At 40.2% G+C, this 23,429-nt stretch overlaps 1 protein-coding gene across 5 annotated transcripts in view; it reads left to right on the top strand.

Annotated features, from left to right (window-relative positions):
- Nucleotides 1-14,567: 14,567 nt before the first annotated feature.
- Nucleotides 14,568-23,429, top strand: part of USP33 (ubiquitin specific peptidase 33) — a 59,214-nt gene continuing 50,352 nt past the window's right edge. For 2 of the 5 annotated variants that reach the window (XM_081817004.1, XM_081817003.1), the window contains exon 1: nucleotides 14,571-14,729. Coding sequence is in view for 2 of the 5 variants with exons in the window: in XM_081817005.1 (XP_081673131.1) it covers nucleotides 19,121-19,195 (75 nt within the window). In the remaining 3 variants the exon portion in view is untranslated. Of the gene's footprint in view, nucleotides 14,788-16,453; nucleotides 16,977-18,964; nucleotides 19,196-23,429 lie in introns of those variants that run through there. The other 3 variants (XM_081817005.1, XM_031027207.2, XM_081817006.1) reach the window with 3 other exon arrangements.

Genomic DNA, 23,429 nt, shown 5'->3' with positions numbered 1-23,429 from the left:
TGGGTCCATGCTTTTCAAAGCCAGAAACTCAATTTTATCTTTGTACCTAGCTGGGCATACACTAAACAAATTCACATAGAATTAATGTATAAATTAGCTTACAAATTTATTCATTTATAATAAGGAAATATACTATCCAGTAAAAGAATACTTATACATGTCATTAAAACATACCCTCTCTAAAATAAAAAACTGTAAGGAGGTAAATTTTAAAAAAAGTTAAAAAGGCTGCCTGGTGAGCACAAAATTAATGGATCCTGAGGAATATTTTATCTAGGCCAGTTAAAAGCCTGAGACAGGTCTCTGGTACACAAAGAGTAGGCTTCTCCAGTAACCAGAATGTTTATGTCTGCCAAATCTAGTATTTCTTTTCTTGAATAGGACCACATAAACATAACTAAAGAGAAAATAAAAATCATTAGCAATCTCTCTATAAAAAGCTTATTGGGCTAGCTATACTTTAAGTCCTTTATTTCTACATATATCTCTCCTCTTTTTGTAGACTCCAACAGACTACCCTTTTCTGTTAATATCTTTTCTTCACACAAGTATCAAAACCACTGATTAAGCAGTTGTTCCCTTTCAAACCAAGCACAGTAATACTTCTTAAGGTGGGTTACTGCTACTGACACTAACCTTATTCCCTACTAGTGACACTCACAGAGTATAAACTTAATCCCCCCCACGCATATTCTAATTACAATGTTCAGGCTCAGTATAATTCTAATTGATGTACATTTATTCCAACCCACAAACCTTGACATAAACATATTACTGAGAAATACAAAGGAATCCATGAAGAAACAATTAAACAAGAGAAAAATGGTCCTCTGGGGAATGAGACTAGGGGTGTAAGGGAGGTCGGGCAAGGAATCACTCCTTTTCATAGGTCTTCTCAAATATTTGATTTTTTAAGCACCTACATTTATCACTTTCTTTTAAATGTTACACTAAAAAAAAAAAAAAGCACACTTATCCTCTCCGCCCCCAAAATTGACAACTGCTTGAGAAATATTTTTAGTAGTTAAATAGATTCTGGATCATTAAGCCATCTATGCTACATTAAAAAAAATAAAATACTGAGTAATTCACCCAAAGTGACTTTCTCCATAATAGAGGGTTCGAATTTTTTAAGCAGAGAAGAAAGAAAATGAAGCAAATATTTCAATTTAAGCTGCCGGGGTTTTCTTAAAAGAGTTCTGACAAATCTCCTTTTTTGCATTCTAACTACCTCATTCCCTTTAACTTAAAATCACTGAGGGAATGACTCCAAACTTAACAATTGAATAATGTAAAAAAGAAAAACCAAACTAATCATTTCAGTTGCTTTCATAAGTATTAAGATGAACACTAAGGCAGTTTAATTATTATTCAAATTTGTAGAGAGACTAAAACATCACCAAAAATACTGTATTATGTAATATTACTCGCTTCTCTCCAGCTAACCACTGCGGAGCTAAAAATGTATGAGAGTTTGTTTCTTAAACAACCTAAAATTCTATTCTACAGCTTGGACTTTATCATTTAAGCAAAAATGGAAGTCTGAAATGCCTAAAAAAATTTGACGTGAAGCCTAAACCCATACAACCGAACTCTGAGAAAAACACAGCAAAAATGCTTTGTTGCAATAATGAAAGAACAATAATAATGAAAGTCTGTGCAAGAGCAAGATCTTCTGGAGTCCTCCCTCCAGAATATAAATGTTGAGCAACTTTATTTACAGAAGGGTCCCAACGCCACAATCCTCCCAATGCTGCATTATTCTCTGAAAGCACCAGCAAAGAAAGCGTAATCTTCCCCCATTCAAAAACCACTCCCTGCTCAAACCACTGGCATTCAAGCAGAAAAATGGACCAACCAGCGGCACCTACCTCCAACAAGACCCCCACCCCCGACCCCCACAGCAGTCTCCTCAGCGGTCTCCCTTCTTTACCAAGGGACCAGAAAAGGGGTCTCCCGCAGGCTCGCCCGCCCAGGCCCTCAGTCAGGCTATGAGCGGTCGGGAGCCCACCCTGATGCAGCGCTGCCCTTGCGGGCCTGCCTCCGGCGTTGGGACTTCCCTTGCTTTCTGTTCCTTCACCTGCACTGGGAATCTTGAGGGCCAAGGCCGGGGCCGCAGCCCGCGCCCCACCACGCCCACCACGCCCACCACGCCCAGTCCCGCTGCCTCGGCCCCGCGGGCGTAGCAACCCCACCCGCCCCAATGCCCGCCCCCTCCACTCTTGTACCTGGTGCTCCAGGCCAGGTGCGGCTGGCCCACGCCTGCTTCCCCGCCGCAGCCCCGCGCTGAGCAGCCGCCTGGCCGCGGGGGCGGAGTCCTTCCGGGGTCAGCAGTGGGAAGGTGGAAAGAATGTTGGCGAGGGCCTTCTAGCCTTTCTGCGTGAGGGGCTACGTGTGAAGCCGCTCCCGCCATTTTTGTTTAGGGCAGGAGATTTCTGCCTTGCCAAATGGATCTAAGGACCACTTAAGAAAAACTGCATTTTTACAATGCTGTTAACTGGTATCGTATTTCGTAGCCTTTTGAGGGATCTAGGACTATTCGGCGAATCTGGTGAAAACTAGGGGACTTTATCGCAGAAAAATGCTCATAGACACGCTCATACATTGTTAAAAGAAAAAAATATATACAGTATATACAAGTTCAGACGCCCCAAACCAATCCATGGATCCCAGATTAAGAACTTCTACTATATATCCGCAGCACTTAAACGAATGAATGTTAAGAGGCATTCTAACCCTGTATTGATGAAGTTATTGATTTCAATTACTCTTTTTTCTCCATGTTTCCCACTGAATTAGAATATGTAAATATAGGCAGGGTATATATACCCTGTTCTAAGGTTCTAACACACAAGTAAACAAATGGGCGGTGGCGGGGGGCGGGGCGGAATGGAGAACGACAACAAAAAAAGATGCTGTTTCCATGTGCAGTCTTCAGCCAAAACATTCCAAAACTGCGGATTTAAAACTTCCAATTGCTGAGCATATTTGTGGTGAAATGTCAAAATAATTTTGTAAGGATAACTAAAACGTGACAGCAGTTTTTACTATTCCTACCTAAGGAACAGGAATGAATAATCATTTCTGTTAGTTTTCAAAATTCCTATTTAGTCAAATGGGAAATAGGGAGGGAGAATGACAATGCTATGTGTGACATTGTTAGATGAATAATAACTGAAAGTGCACAGAATTCTGTGTGAAAATATTTTGCACTTATAAAGTAAATGGTACTGTTGACATCTGAAGAACCTGCAATTTGTAAGTCTGTTTTTTGTTTATTCTCCCAATCTCCTTTCTGCTGCCTCCTCCCTACTTCCCACAACTTCCAAACACTCAACATAACGGGAAGAGCGGTAGTAATTATAACTACCACTTAAAGCAACTTTACTGAGAACATTACCTCTTTTAATTCCACAATAAATGTTATGAAAGAGATATTAGTACATACCCATTATGGATTTTGCTCTTTAACAAGGGAACAAGAAATACCATATTTTCATTACTTTTCTAAATCAATGTAATTTGCTCCAAGTCTCCCTTCTCCTGGGTTGGCAGAGTATTTAATTGCTAAAATTAATGAAGGGAAACCTCACTAAAGTGGACTCAAGATGATATAAGGAGAAGCTGGAACGGAAAGCTTTACCACTCAATGTCAGTTAGGGAAAGAGTCATCAGTCACAGGCCCCAACAGGAAAGATACACATTGCATCTTCCACAAGAAATCGACTACAGCAACCCAGCCAGGGACAAACCATCATCATCCCAAACCCTTGCTTTTCTCCAAGGGACTTTTGTTCAAAACAACCCCTCCCATCTTTCTCCTCCATAAGATAATGTTCTTCTGTGTTTGTTTGACTTGCCTGTGGCTTTGCCATACCTTGCTTGTCTCGAATTGCAATTCTCTGTTATCCCCAAATAAACCTATTTTTGCTGATAAAATAATTGACTTATTTTTAAGGTTAATACACAATCTTAGGGGCACCTGGGTGGCTCAGTCGTTAAGTGTCTGCCTTCGGCTCAGGTCGTGATCCCAGGGTCCTGGGATCAAGCCCCGCATCGGGCTCCTCACTCTGCAGGAAGCCTGCTTCTCCCTCTCCCACTCCCCCTGCTTGTGTGCCCTCTCGCTGTATCTATCTCTGTCAAATGAATAAATAAAATCTTAAAAAAAACCCCACAATCTTAGTTGTTAGTAGGTACATCAGTTAGGATGCTGTTAGCTACCAGAGAAAAGAAAACCAAATAGTGGCTTAAACCATAGGACAGGGTATTCCATATGGATGCAGCATCAGGGAGGCACAGTCTCTTATTTGGATATGATGTCTTTTTTTTTAAGATTTTATTTTTTTTAAATAATCTCTACACCCAACCAACATGGAGCTCGAACTCACAACCTGGAGATCAAGAGTTCTGCACTCTATGGCTGATGCAGCCAGGTACCACTGGATATGATGTCTTATGTTATCCTGGCCCAGGGGAAAAATGGGGCTTGGTTAACTCTAAAGGTCTGTCCCTCACCCAAAGTGAGGGGAATCATTAGTCAACCATCAATGAATTTGTAAGATCCAATATGTATAGTACCAAAATAATGCCGTAGTTTTAGACTGCCCACGTTCAAATCCTTTCTCCACCTCTTACTAGGTGTGTGGTCTTAGGCCAAGTACTTAACATCTTTATGCCTCAGTTTCCTCATTGGGGTGTTAGGAAGATAAATGTAATAGTTCTTGTAAAGCACTAAGATTCTTACGAAAATTTTTAACTTGAGAAGTAACTCCATGGGATCTGAGGATAAAACTTTATTGCCATAAAATTGGTTTCCTTTGTAATCCTATACATTTTGTTTTATGCATGTAGAAATGTTATGTGAGAAAGGGGTCCCTAATTTATCATTTACCAGAATGTCAAAGGGGTGCAAGATACCAAAAAATGGTTAAGAACTTAGAACAATCCTGGCACAAATTTCTAATATGTAGGTCATATTCACTGGGACTTTTCCATCTCCTTTGGCAGAAGCTCCAAAGCTAAAAGAAATACCTGCCGGGGGGCGCCTGGGTGGCTCAGTCGGTTGAGTGTCTGCCCTTGGCTTGGGTCATGATCCCAGAATCCTGGGATCAAGTCCTGTGTCGGGCTCCCTGCTCCTCGGGGGGCCTGCTTCTCCATCTGCCTCTCTCTCTCTCTCTGTCTCTCATGAATAAATAAGTAAAATCTTTAAAAAAAAAAAAGAAAGAAATAGATGCAGGGCTCTTCGGTGGCTCAGTCGGTTAAGCATCTGCCCTTGGCTCAGGTCATGATCTCAGGGTCCTGTGATCCGGCCTGCATCTGGCTCCCTGCTCAGTGGGGAATCTGCTTCTCCCTCTCCCTGTGCCTCTCCCCCCCACTCATGCTCTCTCTCGCCCTCACCTTCTCTCTCTCTTAAATAAATAAATAAATAAATAAATAAATAAATAAATAAATAAAATAAAATCTTAAAAAAAAAGAGAGAGAGAGAGAAATAGATGCCAAGTGTCCTAAGTATTCTTAAAAAGGATGCTAGACCAACCACACAGGGTATGCTAGGAATAACATGAAGCTTTAGCAATCCTCAGTCCTCACAGGCCTCCAGGGAATGATACAGCAGAATTGATCAAAGAAGACTGAAAAATGAAAATGCCTAAGAGACAGTTTTCTGAGTGCTGTGTGTTTTCCTCCCCCTTCCCCAAGAGTGAGGAGAGGAGAGTGCATATCCCATCTTACCCCCACCTCAAGTCAAGTGAAAGAACTTACAGAAACTCAGACAATTTTTTTTAAAGGTTTTATTTATTTATTTGACAGAGAGAGCTCAAGTAGGCAAAGCTGCAGGCAGAGGGAGAGGAAGAAGCAGGCCCCTTGCTGAGCAGAGAGCCCAATGCGGGGCTCGATCCCAGGACCCTGGGATCATGACCTGAGCCAAAGGGAGACGTTTAACTGACTGAGCCACCCACGGGCCACAAACTCAGACCATTTGACTCTGTGCTCTGTAAGTTTATGTCACCTGAAAAGTATAAAGATAATAGACTATTCAAAGAGGTCTTTGATGGCAGAGCAGAGAAAGGGCTGCAGTGGAAGTGGCCTGTATTACAGTTTTGCAAGAAAAATTATCCTGGGGGCCATGTGAATGCCACAGAAGATAGCCAGATTTGAATGACCTTAAGAGGTTATATCTTTGAACCAGGAGCTAAGTGGACTATCCAAATGGTTAACCACAGATTTTTGTCCCCAGTGGTAGGAAATAATACAGTGAGAGGTCCCAGCAGGAGGGGCACTCATTGAGGAACCCACAAAAGGGCCCTTTAAGAAAAAAGCCAGCATTTAGGAATGAGTCACATGCAGAAGGCACCCAAGTCAGATTTAATGCACTGATTGTGTATATCTGACATTTCATTTAGGGTATTTCAGATCACTGCTCACATTAATATATGGCCAATGAACTTCATGAACTATTGGTGGAAACAGCACTTATAAGTGGAAACATTAAGACTGACCAAAATCTAGCACTTTAGTTAAAAACAATTGAATAGATTAATTATTTTAGGTAATTCTTATATGCAATTACTTTTTCCATTAACTGCTAAAACCTGGCAGAGTCCCCAGAAATAACTTGGGGCCTCCTTTTAAATCTATATAATGCCAAAGGGTGTATACTGGCCATTCTATCTTTGTTCTCATTACCCACCCGTAAGTGTTTGGCAGACTCCTCCACAAGTCAGAACTAAGCTGACCAAGGCATTTATAACTCAGACTATTGTTCCAGATGCTAATTTAGAATGTGACTGTATACATCCAAATATTACAGATTCAGTTCCTCAAAATATTAAACAAAGTGATACCATGTGACCCAGCAATTCCATTCCTAGATAATACACAAAAGAAAGTACAAGATACATCCACAAAGAAACTTGTACATGAATGTGCATAGCAACATTATTCATAATACCTAAAAAGTGAAAACAACCCAAATGTCCAACAACTAATGAATGGATAAATAACAAGTAGTATGTCCATATAATGGAATATTATTTGATCATAAAAAAGGAATGGTGTACATGCTACAATGTGAAAACATGCTAAGAAGCCCATTGTAAAAGATATATATATGTATATATAATATGGTTCTCTTTATATGAAATGTCCAATATAGGGAAATCTATAGAGGCAGAAAGTAGGTTAGTGGTTGCCTAGAGCTGGAAAGGTTGTGGGAAAATGGAGATTGCTGTTAAAGGGTATGGGACTGCTTTTTTGTTTTATTTTGTTTTTTTAAAGATTTTATTTATTTATTTATTTGAGAGGGGGGAATGGGAGGAGCAGAGACAGAGGGACAAGCAGACTCTACACAGAGCACAGAGCCCAACTCAAGGCTCAATCTCATGACCCCGAGCTGAAATCTAGAGTCCAGCACTTAACCGACTGAGCAACCCAGGTGCCCCTGGCAGTGAAGTATTCTAAACTTAGATTGTGCTGGTTGTACAAATCTGTGAATATACTAAAAACTATTGAATTGTATACTTTAAGTGTGTGAATTACATCTCAACAAAGCTGTTACCCTCAAAAAATTATTATTGTCATTTCTTAGATCAAAAACATTGAGGCTTAAAGAGTTTAGGAAAATGGTAAAAGTTAAAGATCTGATGCCAAAAGGTGACTTAGAACATGATCTCCCTGGGGCGCCTGGGTGGCTCAGTCGGTTAAGCGGCTGCCTTCGGCTTGGGTCATGATTCCGGGGTCCTGGGATCAAGCCCCATGTCGGGCTCCCTGCTCAGTGGGGAGTCTGCTTCTCCCTCTGCCTCTGCCTCTCCCCCTGCTTGTGCTCTCTCTCCGTCAAATAAAGAAATAAAATCTTTAAAAAATAAAAAAAAGAACATGATCTCCCTGGACTGCCTCAGTAGTTGTCAAAATGCCATGCTACTCTAATAAGAAGCATGTATTCTATTGGATATTTACATCAAAATGTAAAATAATCAGACGACACAAATGTTTCTCTAGTAAGAGCTTAGGTAAATAAGTTTATTTCAAAGTTACTTTAAGACAAAGAACAGTAAAATTAAAATTAAACCACATGGAAACAAGAGTTCCTATTTTGCACATTTAGAAACCTTATATTTCAAAAGTCTAGAAAACCATGTTCTATTTTTAAAATTAATAAAATTAAAAGAGTTGCATCCGTTATCTATATATTTAAATGATGAACATTTTGAAAAGTATAAGAAAATAACTCTCTCCCCAGGTTAGAAAATATATTTCATATTTCTTTCATATTTTCATAGTCACTCATCTTCAATAGCATGTTTATTGATTTGTTCATTTTCTACATTATACCATGTACTGTGTTGAATGCCAGATATACTAGGATAAGTAAGAAAAAATCCCTGCCAACAGTTTGGTTCAGGAGATGGAAAAGTGAACAAATCATTGCAATGTATAATAATGACATTATAAGGTATAGTTTATAATTAGTAGTATCACTAAGGAATATTCCCAAACAGCCTGGAGAAGGTGGCTTCTCCTAGAAGGTGACCCTTGAAGGATAAGTGTTCACTTTTATTTATTTAAGAGATTTATTTATTTATTTATTTATTTGAGAGAGAAAGTGCGAGCATGGGGAGGGGAGCAGAGAGAGAGGGAGAGAGAATCTTAATCAGGCTCCACGCTCAGCACAAAGCCCACTGTGGGGCTCAATCCCATGACCCTGTGATCATGACTTGAGCCGAAATCAAGAGTCAAATGCTCAACCGACTGAGCCACCCAAGGGCCCCAGTGGAATCCAATTTTTTTTTTTAAGACGTTATTTATTTATTTGACAGAGAGAGAGAGAGAGAGAGAGCACACAAGCAGGGGGAGCGGCAGGCAGAGGGAGAAGCAGGCTCCCTGCTGAGCAGGAAGCTGGATGTGGGACCCGATCCTAGGACCCTGGGATCATGACCTGGCTGAAGGCATATGCTTAACTGACTGAGCCACCCAGATGCCCTAGGTGTCCAACTCTTGATCTCAGCTCAGCTCTTGATCTCAGGGTCCTGAGTTCAAGCCCCGCCATGGGCATCGAGCCTACTTAAGAAAACAAAAAACAAAACAAAAAAAACTATCCCAGACGAGCTTGAAGACTGCATGTTTGATTGAGTGTAACAAAAGATGAGATAAGAGGAGTAAATTTGGATGGAACTGACTCCACGAAGGGACTAGGATAAGGCAAGCAAGGTGGCTAAAGTACACAGATGCTCTGTTTCAGGCAAGTGCAAGGTCCTTAGATATTGCACCTGAGGCACCTTGCTTATCTCATCCTAGGCCCTTGATGAGAAAAAAAAAGTCTGGGGCAACAAGGAATCATTGAAGTGTTACACAATTGGATTTATGTTTTAGACAGAGTTGTGTTCAGAATAATGGCATTAGATTAGAGGAGAGACTAGAGTCAGACATGGAACTATCAAAATAATCTATGCAAGAATGAAAAGGATCTGTACAGAAAAATCTTCCTAGGTTCCATTCCCCATGGAGTCAGTTGTACATCTATTGATTTTATCTCCTAAGTAGCTCTCATGGCCATCTCCACTGCTAGGTTCTTAGACTCCCTTGTCTATATACTACAATAGTCTGCCTCCATCTATGCCGTTCACAGCTCTCCAAGTAATCCAATATATAAATCTCATCATGTTGCTTCCTTTCTTAAAGTTCTTCATGGATCTCTAGAGGAAAAAGTTTACTTAGCAGACAAAATCACTCATGATCTGCCTTCTCTGTCTAGCCTATTCCCTGACTCCTTGCCCTCAAACTCGGCTCTAGTAAAACTGATCCCTTGTAGGTTCCCATATCTAGCATACTATCTCTTCCTGATATCCCTTTGCCTATGTTCTTCCCTCTGTCTAAAAAAATCCTTCCTCCTCTGGCCTGTCAGAAATCTTTTTACTTAGCCTTTAAGCCAGTATCAGGGTTTTTTGGGTTTGTTTTTTTTTTTTTTTTTTAATAATATTGGGTTGACCTGGCCCCTTATTTTCTCTCTTGGAAACTTTCATTCCATCCATCCACATAATTGTCATTGGAGCTGCTTTGTTCTTCCATGACCATAATCCTCTGGCTGAATGCTTCCGAGAAGCACTTAACCAAGGTGAAGACAATAAACCCATTATTTGGGATTTTTTTAAACTAGGAATTCTGTTCTTGGAGAAAACTGCAAGATGGCAAATTCAAGAAATGACTGATGAAGAGATCATGGGGAATCCTAGTAATGTTCGAGTGCCCAGTTCTAGTTAGCCTTCCTTGGATTTAAAGAGCCAATAACCAAGATGAGATAAGAGGAGTAAATTTGGCCTTAGAGCCTTTTTTTTGCCTAAGAGCATCTCAAGTGATGTACCCCAGCCCACTGATGTGCTTCAAGTAGCTTACGGTATGCCCAGATGGTGATCCCTGCTGGAAACCTCTAATTGTAAGCATTCTTGTCTATTGACCTAATTTTCTGAATGATCTAATCTGATAATCAGAAAAAAGTTTGAGAAGCACCAACCCAAACTAAAGCAGTAATTCTCAAGTGGGGGTGATTTTGTCACCAGTGGGAGGAGGTGCTATTGACATCTAGTGGATAATACATATGCTGCTAGACCTCCTACAATGCACCAGAACCATACCCCACAACAAAGAATTAGTCAATCGAAGGTGTCAGTAGTGTTATCTTTGAGAATCCCCAAGCTAGAGTAAACTGAACCCTTACCCTATTTGTGAATAGATAAAAATGGATTTTCTTAGGCGCCTGGGTGGCTCAGATGGTTAAGCGTCTGCCTTTGGCTCAGGTCATGATCCCAGGGTCCTGGGATCGAGTCCCGCATCGGGCTCCCTGCTCCTTGGGAGCCTGCTTCTCTCTCTCTCTCTCTCTGTCTCTCATGAATAAATAAATAAAAATCTAAAAAAATAAAAAATAAAAATAAATAAAAATGGATTTTCTTGGCAGAGGCCTCAAAAGCCAATGTCAAACACCTTCCCATCCAAATCAAGGTACTATAATGAGGGTAGAGAGGTAGATGCTTCCCCCTCATCTCAAGACAAGTCTGAAGGGCTTTAAGAGGACCATTTTGAAAAGATGACATATGTCCTTTGGCATATTAGACAGACAAGACTGTGTAACTCATTCTCATTTGAAAAGTCTTAAGTCAATTGGCTAAGACTGCTTCCAAGCAAAAGATGCACACAGGCTGATTGGGAACAGCACATACTTCTGTGAAAGATACACATGTGCTTTTTGTGGACCAAGTGAGGACCCCATGTAAGAGAGCTGGATTGGGTCATCTTGAGAGAGGCTGTCCAATAGGACTGTCTTCATGGGTGAGATGATCCTAACCTTTGGATGGATCCCTGGAAACCAGAGGACTGAGGCATATGTCATAAGGTACACCGGAAGATATACTGCTTGTAGGTGATTGTAGATTGTAGATTGTAGGTGAGTGATGATTCCAGGAGAGAAAGATCAGCCTCAGACCTCAACTATACCCAGAGGGCAATGACATCAGGCCAAAACTGTTCTAGTCAGGAAAGATCCTTTCTGTCCCTGTCTTCTTCAACCCAGGAGGGGCCCAAAATGAAAAGCCAGTCAGGGGGAAGGGTAGGGAGGGAATGGCAGATAATTTTTCACCTGTAGGGTTCTGGGATTTTTGACGTTGCCACTGGACAGGATTTTTTAATACCAGGGAGAAAAGACCATTTGTTTATTATTAGAACATGACTCTAGGACTTTTTAATTACTTGGGAAAAGCTAAAGTCTTTGCCTAAGGTTTTGTCCTAGGAACGGAGAGGGATCTTCAGAGTTTTCAGAGACAATAATGAGAAACAATAAAATTGGTTTCTGCCTGCCCCCTACCAAATCCATCTTGTTTAGCACGTTAGGAACAACAGTTTGAGTTTCTGTCACTAATATCCAAAAACATATTATAAAGCCTCAGTTTAAATCAGGGCTTCTCAATAGTGGCACTAATGATGTTTTGGACTCTCCCGTCGTGTTAATGCAAAGGAATGTAGCTGGTTTCTCTTCCTCCAGTCCTCCTCAGGAATTTTACCACATATCCACCATGGGGGGAACACCCACCACCCCCAGTTGAGAATCAACAAATATTTGAGTCTTTCAATGCTGGACTTTGAGAATACTGTGAGCAAGACAGAAATACTCACTGCTCTCACTGAGCTTTACAGTTTCGAGGGTATAGACAAAAAATTAAATACACACAAAAACCTTAACATAATTAAAATTTACAATAAATTGTCTGAAGGAAACAAACAGGATGCTGAAATGAGGAATAACGGGGTGAATAGTGTTGCTTTAAACAAGGAATATCCATCCAGGGGTGCCTCGGTGGCTCAGTTGGTTAAGCGACTAAGTCTTGATTTCAGCTTAGGTTGTGATCTTGGGGTTGTGAGATCCCTTGGGGCTGTGAGATCCGGCCCCATGTTGGGTTCTGTGCTAAGGGAGGAGTTTGCTTGAGATTCTCTCTTTCCCTCTCCCTCTGCCCCTCCCCCCGCTCGTGCTCTCTATCGCTCTCTCTGAAAATGAAAAACAAAATTAATAAAATCTTTAAAAAAGGAATATCAGGGCTGTAGTTAGCCAGGTGAATGAGGGATCGAAGTTTGGAGTATCTGGTAATAGTATGTCTGACTAGGGGAATAGCTTTTGCCAAGGCTTATTCTGTCAGGCATATGAACATCAAATATATGTTTTGTGCCATTTTCACTTGCCATTACTCAATTGCAAAAATGAGAAGGTATTTGTCCTTTTTTAAATTTAATTTATTTTATTTTTAAAAAAGATTTTATTTATTTATTTGACAGAGAGAGACACGGTGAGAGAGGGAACACAAGCAGGGGGAGTGGGAGAGGGAGAAGCAGGCTTCCCACTGAGCAGGGAACCTGATGCGGGGCTTGATCCCAGGATCCTGGGATCATGACCTGAGCCCAAGACAGATGCTTAATGATTGAGCCACCCAGGTGCCCCTGGAGAAGGTATTTGTCTTGATATAACCACTTAATTGTCTTCCTTTCTCCCTCTTCCTACCCATATTTCTTTTCTTCTTCCTTTCCTTCATTTCTTCTCCCCCACCATTTTTACTTTGATTAAATATTAAATGTACACATTAAAAAAATTTTGCAACTAGCATATTGATGAGAGCCTCTTGCTATCACAGCAAATGTTAGAAAATCTAGAACACGGTCTTTTTCTTTTTTTAAAAAAGATTTTTTAAAAATTTATTTATTTGACAGAGAGAGAGTGAGAGAGCACAAGCAGGGGGAGCAGCAGAGGAAGAGGGTGAAGCAGGCTCCCCGCTGAGCAAGGAGCCCAGGGCCCTGGGATCATGACCTGAGCGAAGGCAGATGCCTCACCGACTGAGACACCAGGTGCCCCAACACTGTCTTTTTTCAAATAAATCCACACAATTCTCCTTTAAGTCTGATACCAGATAACAAGACATCAGAGAAGAAATGTTTTTCATGATCACTCTTATCTCTTAACAAAGGAGTAATATTTAAAACATTTAGATATTCGATTTTTAAAATAAAAATTAACCACATTGCCTACATCCTGTAGTACGTAAACATAGTATTTCGAAATATGCTGAAAAAAAAAGGAATGGTAGTGTCATAGGCATCCTCCAAATTGTGAAACCTCCATCCTCTCTCAGTGAACCCAGGTAGGTGACCCTTTGTGGTGCAAACCGAGGTATTGGTGTCAATTCCTATATAGCTAGCAAAGGTTCATTTTTTTCCACTTTTATCATAAAAATAGAAGTAGAAGCTCCCATATTTTCTACTTGATTCTGATGGAGATTGATCATTTTGCATAGTACTTGGCTACATGCTCCCATTCTGGAAACTATAAAGTTAGAGATAATCAGATAGATTGAAACTGGCAATTTTAACAATAATTTTCATTAACTGTTTTTATTGTTTGCGTAGTAATCAATTGAACAAATTTTAAGTTAGAAGACCTTAGAAGGTCTTGGGGCTGCATGAATAGGTCCGATCACCTCGGACCTATTAGAAGGTATGTCTCTTTCAGCGCTCTAGGCACTAAGCAGATGCTAAGGTTTCAATAAATATTTCATTTTATCTTGATTTTGGCCTAGGGGAAAACAGGAGAGATGAATTTCTCCTTTGCAGATGTGGAAAAGGAAAATAAATTACTTTCAGAGAATCTAAGCCCTAAGAAGTTGGGAGAAGAAAGAGGAGAGAAAACAGCGTTGAGTTATGTTGTCTAATATTTCTTTGCATAAGGTCGGAAACCTAAGGCCCTTCAGTGGCCAGCCTTAATGCAAATTCTCTAATGCATTGAAACAAGACCTGCCAAAGGTCGTATAGTGTGAATGTAGAAGAGGGGGAGAATATGTGTAAAAATGACAAGAGCCCGAAGCCTAAAACTGCTCTGCAAGTACTCCGTCCCAGCAGCAGAGCCACTCTGCAAGTCCCAGGGGTTAGGACACACCACGGTCTCTGCACCTGGGCCCATCCACCGCGGTCACGCCCCAGGGGTGGGGCTGGTTGTCTCGGCAGCTCCGCCCCTTCCCGCCCTCCCGCGACGCCCCAGACGCCTGCGGCGTCCGCGGAGACACCGGAAGGAGCTGCGGCTGCTGCGGGAAGTGGCCGGTGCGGGAGGCGGGTACCCCGCGGGCAGCGCTGAGGAGCCATTTCGCGGCCCTTCTGACGCGACGCCTCCCCTCTCCGAATCCCGGGGAGTGAAAGAGGATTTTGCGGAGGTGCGGCCGCAGGCCACCGTTGGCCGCGCTGGCGGGGTCCGCGGGGAAGGCCGTGGAGGTGAGCGCGGCGCTCCTGGGAGGGGCGCGGGGCCGAAGGGCGCTTCGCCTGCCGCCAGGAGCCGGTCTCGGTTCTCGCTCCCAAGCTCTGGGGCTGCAGCAGCTGCAGTGGCTTCTTTTTCTTAGTCTTTGGTGGTGGTGGGCGCGCGGGGGAGATGAAGGCCTAGGTCTCTGTGCTCTGCGTTACAGTAATGATCTGGTGGCCGCCACGGCGGGGATCGACGAAGGACGCAAGTCAGTTGCAGATTTGAGGAAGGGTCCCCCAGGGGGCGCTCCCCTGGGAAGCGGGAGGCTGGAGGGGTGAAGCGAATCCCTGAGAGGGGCCCCGCTCCTTTCCACGGTGTCCCATCCGATTTGCCAGCCCCCCATGGTGGGCGCAGACGATTGAAAGCCCCGCAGCGCGCTGGATCCTAGGTCTTGGTTTCGCTTTGTAGCGCAATTTGAGGTGATCGGACCTATTCATGCAGCCCCAAAGCCCCGTTATTCATTGTTATTAACGGGAAAATCCTAGGTGTCATCGTCCCTGGAATTTTTCTCCGACCAATATTTGATCCATGTTGTTTCAGAGGTTATCCCGTACAGTCTGTCCATCAGCAGCTTTTGTTTGTGTCGAATTTTCATAGTGTGTAGTTTTCCAGACTTTTAGTCATATATATTTACCAAGTACAAAATGTTCTTCATTTGTATGTTTACAGGGTGCAAGTTGAACTATTGTTTGAGAATCTTCTAGGTGTTTTGCACTCAACTTAAACATTTTTAGGGTTTACATTCTCTTATAATTAGTGTTAGGCCTGGAAAATTGGGCCAGAGGGTAAAATCCTAGCAGGAGCATGCATAGGCTCTAAACTGAGGATGAATTTTACCACAGGGATCTCTAGACGTCTTGTTTAATAGATATTTAGAATTACATAATTTTTAATTTTTTTAAATTTTTCTTTTTTTTTTTTTTTAAGATTTTATTTATTCATTTGAGACACAGAGATACAGACAGAAAGAGAGAGCATGAGCAGGGGGAGAGGCAGACAGAGAGGGAGAAGCAGGCTCCCCGCGGAGCCAGGAGCCTGATGTGGGGCTTGATCCCAGGACCCTGGGGTCATGACCTGAGCTGAAGGCAGATGCTTAACTATCTGAGCCACCCAGGCACCCCAGAATTATATAATTTTTAAAGTTTAAGTAGATTGTTTTTTCTTTAAGAAAAATCTGTTTAAAATATAACGAGGCTGTCTTCAAATCATTTCTAGTTGAGGGGATTTTATCATTTGGGAAGGTCTGATCAAATCAGATAATAAGCTATTTGACTTGAACCTAATACAAATATTGTTAATGAATTAATATTAATATAAATAAGGGAAAAAGTAGGAATCTTATTGATAGATGATGCTAGTTTTATAAAAGGGAGTGGTAATAGTTATATTATGTTGGTAGGTTTGTGTTCTTTCTTTTTTTTTTTTTTTAAAGATTTTATTTATTCATTTGAGAGAGAATGAGATAGAGAGAGCATGAGAGGGAGGAGGGGCAGAGGGAGAAGCAGACTCCCTGCCGAGCAGGGAGCCCGATGCGGGACTTGATCCTGGGACTCCAGGATCCTGACCTGAGCCGAAGGCAGTCGCTTAACCAACTGAGCCACCCAGGCGCCCGGTTTGTGTTATTTCATTTACTTTGGTAGGATTGGAAGAAAAGGATTATACGAAAAATATTCCAGGAATAAAATATTTGACCTGCTGTATGCAAGAGGGATAGTCTACTTAAGATTACATCTTATTTTTGATCTCATTTATTGCCAACTTTCACTTTTTGTCTTTCATAAACTACCAATAACCAATAACATTGCAGTTTAATGGCATTAGATTGTAGTAGTTTATTTTAAATATTTGAAATTCTGAGTTGAGATAATTTTTAATTTTTATGTATTGCTGTTAGAATTTTCAATGACCTTTCACATGTGCAATCTTAGTTGAACCTCATGCCAAGTCTCTAAATTAGGAATGCCAAGAAGTAAAGTCTTTTCCCATGACAGAAGCATTTCAAAATTGTGTAAGGATCAGAATTTCATTAAAGCCTGAAATAATCTTGCTGAAGTAACCTTTGATAAAAATTGGAATTCAGATAGATATTAAAGCACTGTGAATTATAAAATAAGACTGTGGACTCTGCAAGAGCATGAAGTACAAAAATGATGAAAGATTTATGGTGAGAAATTTGAAATATGGGTATCTTTTTAAAAGTAATAAGTAACAGCTTTTTTTTAATTTTTTTTTTTTTAAAGATTTTATTTATTTATTTGACAGAGAGAGACACAGTGAGAGAGGGAACACAAGCAGGGGGAGTGGGAGAGGGAGAAGCAGGCTCCCCACTGAGCAGGGAGCCCGATGCGGGGCTCGATCCCAGGACCCTGAGATCATGACCTGAGCCGAAGGCAGACGCTTAACCACTGAGCCACCCAGGCGCCCCTAGCTTTTTTTTTAAAGTTTTAATTATTTAAGTAATCTCTACACCAAACATGGGACTTGAATTAACAACCCCCAGATCAAGAGTGATATGCTTCTCCGACTGAGCCAGACAGTGCCCCAGTAACAGTTCCTTCTTTAGTATAGTTTTTAAACTTTTTTTTTTCAAGTCTGCATGTGATGGCAAGAGCATTTTGATAAATAGGATAGCTCCAAAGATTCCAAGATAAGTACAGTGGTATAATCATCTGTAAAAAGGAGCATGAATTTTGTATAGTATATATATGTATAGTGTATATATTAAGAGAACTTTTATTTTTATTATTATGTTTTTAAAGTGAGCTCTATGCCCATCGTGGGGCTTGAACTCATGACTCTGAGATAGAGTCCCATGCTCTACTGACTGAACCAGCCAGGTGCTCTGAGAACTAATATTTTAAAAATTGTGCGTGTATCAAAATAAAATTATCTTAGAAGGCTAAGTAAGTAAATATCTGTGAGTTTACCAGGGAAAGCCCTTTGGAAAATAAAAATAATGAAACATTGTTTCTGCCTTCAAAGAAGTATAGTCAAACTTCTGGTCAGGTAGGGTAGTTTTTTTTTTTTCCCCACTACTACTGTAAGTGTCTTATGAGTATTATAACCAGGAATTTAGGTGAGGGAGATGTTACTTGTTATTGAGTCTTGGTAGAGATGGTATTTGAGATGAGTGAGCTTTGAAAGGTTTTCAACAGGGGAATATTGTAGGACATTTCTAAAATAAAAAGATAATTGGGTTTCTGAAAAGATACGAGTTATATTTAAGAAAGGATTGGTAGAACAATTTGTATATGTACTGCCGAAGCGAGCACAGGATTGGTAGAACAATTGGCTGATAGTAAGTTATGGGTTATGTAAGTTAGTAATAGGAGATGAAAAAGACAAATTATGAAAGACTTCATTCATTAAAGGTGTTTGATCAGAAGAGGTATGTATTCCACATGAATGCAGAATGAACTGTAATTGGGAGAAGATTGAGACCAGGAGATTCCTTTGGGCAGCTTTAGGTTGAGCTAGATGTCCGTAGCATTACTTTTTGTGGTTCTTGTAGTTTCTCTGAAGTGCTATCTTGAAAGCAGGCCTTTAGATAAAAACATAGATGAGGGGCACCTGGCTGGCTCAGTTGGTAGAACATGTGAATCTTGATCTTGGGGTCATGAGTTCAAGCCCCATGTTAAGTAGAGCTTACTTAAATTAAAAAAAAACCAAAAAACGAAAAGACATGGGTGCAGGTGAGATGCTGGAAGCAGCAGTGAGGGAGTGGGTAAAGATTTAAGGAAGGGAAAAAAGGCCAATGAATGGGATCTGGTGTGTGTGGGGGGGGGTTAATCCTGTGGAGATTTTTGTGGAACTGCCTCAGAATTATCCTATCAAACAAAGGGGAGTTGAGGGAGTTTTTCCACCCACTTCCGGATCTCTTAATAGCTCTAATCCTTGAAAATCTTCACCATTGATTGGGTTTACTAGTGCTAACTTTCTCCAGTTAAATAAAAAAAGTATTCCTCATACTTAAAGAATCATTATGTCCAAATAATTGGAACACATATATCAAGTCTGCCAACCTTTGTCTTCTGTCTAAAAGTCCATACTTGAATTATTTCACATAGTAGTTAATATTTTATTGTTTACTGTCTCTGTTTAAAGCACTTTATATGTATTTTTAAATTTTATTTATTTATTTATTTTTAAAAGATTTATTTATTTGAGAGAGTGTGTGCACAACCATGCTCAAGTCAGGAGGGGAAGACGGAGAGAATCTTCAAGCAGACTCCCTGCTGAGTTCAGAGCCAGAGGCGGCTAGATCTCATGACCCATGAGATGATGACCTGAGCTGAAACCAAGAGTCAGATGCTTAACAGACTGTGCCAGCCAGGTGCCGCAGCACTTTGTATGTGCTTTATACATACTCCAGAACTCCATGAGGTAGATATTTATGGTTATCTCAGTTTTATAGATGAGGGAATTGAGGCACAGAGAAATAACCCTGGTCACAAACCTAGGACATAGGGAAATTGGGTTTGAACCTAAGTAGCCTTGCTCCAGAAACTACTCTTAGCCACAGTGTTGTCTTACAAGATAGTTTCCAAATTATTTATTTTAAAGGATTTCTATGGAAGGTATTCTTATTCTGTAGCTTTTAGTATTCTTTTTTTTTTTTTAAGGATTTTATTTATTCATTCGAGACACAGAGATGGAGAGAGAGAGTACGAGCAGGGGGAGAGTAAGAGGGAGAAGCAGGCTCCCTGCTGAGCCAGGAGCCGGACGTGGGGCTCGATTCCAGGACCCAGGGATCATGACCCAAGCCGAAGGCAGATGCTTAACCATCTGAGCCACCCAGGCGCCCCTGTAGCTTTTAGTATTCTTCATAAATAAAATATTCCAGATATAATCTAGTTTATGAATACGATAAGACCAATTACTCTTTTTATCCTGAAACCTATTGATAAATTGAGTAAGAATTGCACTGTTGTTCCATGCATCTCCTAGAGTCTGGATTCTAAATACTTGAAACCCTTTTCTTTTTAGTGTCACTTTAGACAGTAGATTCTTTGAACCCTAATATAGGATATGGTATGACCGTCTTTGTTAATTTTAGCTTATTTTTCCAAGCGCCTGGGTGGCTCAGTCGTTAAGCATCTGCCTTTGGCTCATGTCATGATCCCAGGGTCCTGGGATCGAGCCCCGCATCGGGGCTCCCTGCTCGGTGGGAAGCCTGCTTCTCCCTCTCCCACTCCCCCTACTTGTGTTCCTACTCTTGCTCTCTGTCAAATAAATAAATAAAATCTTAAAAAAAAGAAAACAACCTATTACTGTCAGGGGCACCTGGGTGGCTCAGATGGTTAAGCGTCTGCCTTCGGCTCAGGTCATGATCTCCATGTCCCGGGATGCAGCCCCACTTCAGGCTCTTTGCTCAGCCGGGAGCCTGCTTTTCCTTCTCTCTCTGCCTCTCCCTTTGCCTCTCCCTCTACCTCTCCCCACTACTTGTGCTCTCTATCAAATGAATAAGTGAAATCTTAAAAAAAAAAGTATTATTTTCAGTTTAATTTATTTTTTGTTGTTTTTAATTTTAATTTCAGTATATATAGTTAACATATAATGGAATATTAGCTTCAGGCGTACAATGTAGTGATTCAAAATTCTGTACATCACAAGTGTACTCTCTACTCTCCATTACCTATAAAAAAACATTTACAAGTTACATAAAAAAATTTATTTGTTTATTTTTTAGGTTTTAGTTTTTGTGTTTTTTTTTTAAGTAAACTCTGCCAACGTGGGGCTCAAACTTACGACCCTGAGATCAAGAGTCGCATACTTGGGGCGCCTGGGTGGCTTAGATGGTTAAGTGTCTGCCTTCGGCTTGGGTCATGATCCCAGGGTCCTGTGATTGAGACCCACATTGGGCTCCTGGCTTAGTGGGGAGCCTGCTTCTCACTCTCCCTCTGCCTTTCCCCCTTCTTGTTCTCTCTCTCTCTGTATCTCTGTCTCAAATATATAAATAAAATCTTAAAAAAAAAAAAAAAGTCGCATACTCTTCTGAGCCAGCCAGGCACCCCTAAAAAGCTTAATTTTTAAAATTTTATAACTAGATTTTGCAAGCCTGCCTTCTGTGCCTTTATCCAGAGTTTTGTTAAAAATACGAACAGTTCTGCCACCTGCTAGTAAAGACTTTCTGGATTCATATCAATCTTCTCTATGACTATAAATTATTTACCAGTTTTCCTGACATAAATTTTTTCTCATGGTTGCTTGAATCTGACTCTATAAATAGCTTTACCTTTTAGAATAGACTAGACAATGGAATGCACATGGTTTCTCCATATTAAAAGGTTTTTATTAGGTCACCAACTATGTCCTGATGTGTAACAAATATTAATGACACAGGTCCCTTTGCTTTTCCTAAAACTTGAATATGTGCTCTTCTGTTTTTTTTGGATGGCAAGGGTAGAATTTTGGGCATGAAACTTGATTGTACTGCCAAGGTATTCCCTCCTTCCCCCTGCTTAAAAGTAATAACTTCAGAATCAGTTTTGAATCTGCAGATGGGCAACTGAGCTGTACATCATAGAACATGAATTCGTCCAGGAACATTTTTTAGTTGGGGTTATTGCCATCATTATAAGGCTGAGAAAATTTCAAATAAGTCTAGTTAGGGTAGTTAGAGGAAAAGGTTGCGGAAAAGGTTGCCAGATAAAAGATTGTAAAGGTAAGGACAAATTGGGGTCAATTATGAAAAGCCTTAATTTCCATGCAGAGCTTGAATTTTCTTGTGCTCCCTGGTGATTCCCATCCTGTGAACCACAAGCTTCTAAAGGAATCTCAGAGTTTTGTGGGATCTACATCTATATACTTAAAAAAAGGCATTTTCATTTACATTTATTTTCACTGCCTTTGTGTTGTCTGTCTTTTCTAATGCCTAGTACCTGTCTTCCCTGGGCAAACTGTCAGACCAGAGTGAAAGCATGCATGCCTTCTTTCTTTTGGTATACACTGGAGAAGAAATTGAAGTAGCTTAGAACCTCTGTTGCCTTGTCCTCTTGTGTCTAAATATTCTACTCTCAGTAAATCTTTATCAAAAGAAGGAATAAAAGAATGATTTTGTTACCATAGTGAATTAATTGAGTAAAACTAGGTAAGTAGAATATTAAGGGCCTTCTATTTTGATAGTGTTATGTTTAATTGTAAGGAATACTAAATTGCCTTGGTACAAATTATTAGCTTTTGTTTACATGCACTAGTTCTCATTAAATTGTTTAGATACCAAAAGATTAATACAAGACACCAGAACAGAGAGTACTTAATCTTTCCCCAGTCCCCATTTCTTTGTTCTGAGGCAACAGAGTACATAACCTTCAATGACTATATTTTTATAGGATGTCTATATCCAGATACAGTGTGCTGTAATGCAGGTTTTAAATTTTTACTTTAGTGGTTTCATACAGTACGTATCATTCTGTATCTTCCTTTTTTTCCAATTCAACATTATGTACTTTAGATCTATCCCTGTTGATAAATTATCCATCCATTTAAAGTGGTCAAACTGTTTTGTGGTATTCATTTGTGAATGTACCTTTTATGTATCTGTTCTAATGATGGACTTAAAACATTCTAAAATCAAAAGCAAGATTAAGATTATCTAGAAAGCAATGAGAAAATTTCCGTTTAATTGGCCAATATTGGTATTTAAAGGAAAATGCATACTAATTAAATACTTTTATTAAGTGAGGAAAAAAAAGAGAATTTAGTACTCATATTTAGGGATTAAGAAAATAAAACCAAAACCAAGTACGACATGGAAATTAAAGATAAAGCTGTAATTAATGGAATTGGAAACAACAGAACAAAAATAGTGGAAAGGATAAATCACAAAGCTGGTTCTTTGCAGAGACCAATGAACTAGATAAACCTTTGTAGAAGAAAATAAAATCAAGTAAAAATGCACAAGATTAGGAACGAGAAAGGAAACATCAAAGACACATGGATATAGGGGAGATTAATGGAATGTTATGCAATTTTCTTGAGAATATTACATGCATGCTATGATGTAAAGTTGAAAATTGAGAGGGCATGCATGATTTAATAGCAAAATATAAATTAGTAAATTTGATCCAGGAAGTGAAAAACTTGAATTGACCCATTCCCACTAAAGGGTCAGAAGATGATTGAAGATATGTCCTGCAAAGAGGCACCATAGCAGATAATTTCACAGCTGGGTTTCATTTAATTTATAAAGAACATACAATAATAATAATAAATAATAAAACCTTTTCTATGGTATAGAAGATGCAAAGCTACTGAATGTATTCTGTGAAGCACATGTACTTTTATCCCTGATAAAAATGTTACCCAAAAAGGTCAATTTCACTTGCAAAATTTCTAAATACGATATTAACCAATAGAATCTAGATATGAAGCAACAGACTAATAGTACATTTTGACCCATAGGCATACCAATGCAAGGATCATTCGTATCAAATCTGTTAATAGATTATATCAGTGGATGAAATAAGGAATATAGTAAATCATCAGTAGCTGCTGAGAAGACATTTAATAAAGTTCATTAAGGCCAATTCTGGGGTGCCTGGGTCCGTTGAGCATCTGCCTTCGGCTCAAGTCATGATCCCGGAGTCCCAGGATCGAGCCCCACGTCAGGCTCCCT

This window comes from Leptonychotes weddellii, chromosome 4 (genome assembly GCF_054177405.1).
Source record: "Leptonychotes weddellii isolate Sample4059 chromosome 4, ASM5417740v2, whole genome shotgun sequence".
In the NCBI taxonomy this organism is placed as follows: Eukaryota; Metazoa; Chordata; class Mammalia; order Carnivora; family Phocidae; genus Leptonychotes; species Leptonychotes weddellii.
The sequence above is the reverse complement of the archived record's forward strand: the minus strand, read 5'-3'. Positions and strand labels throughout refer to the sequence as shown.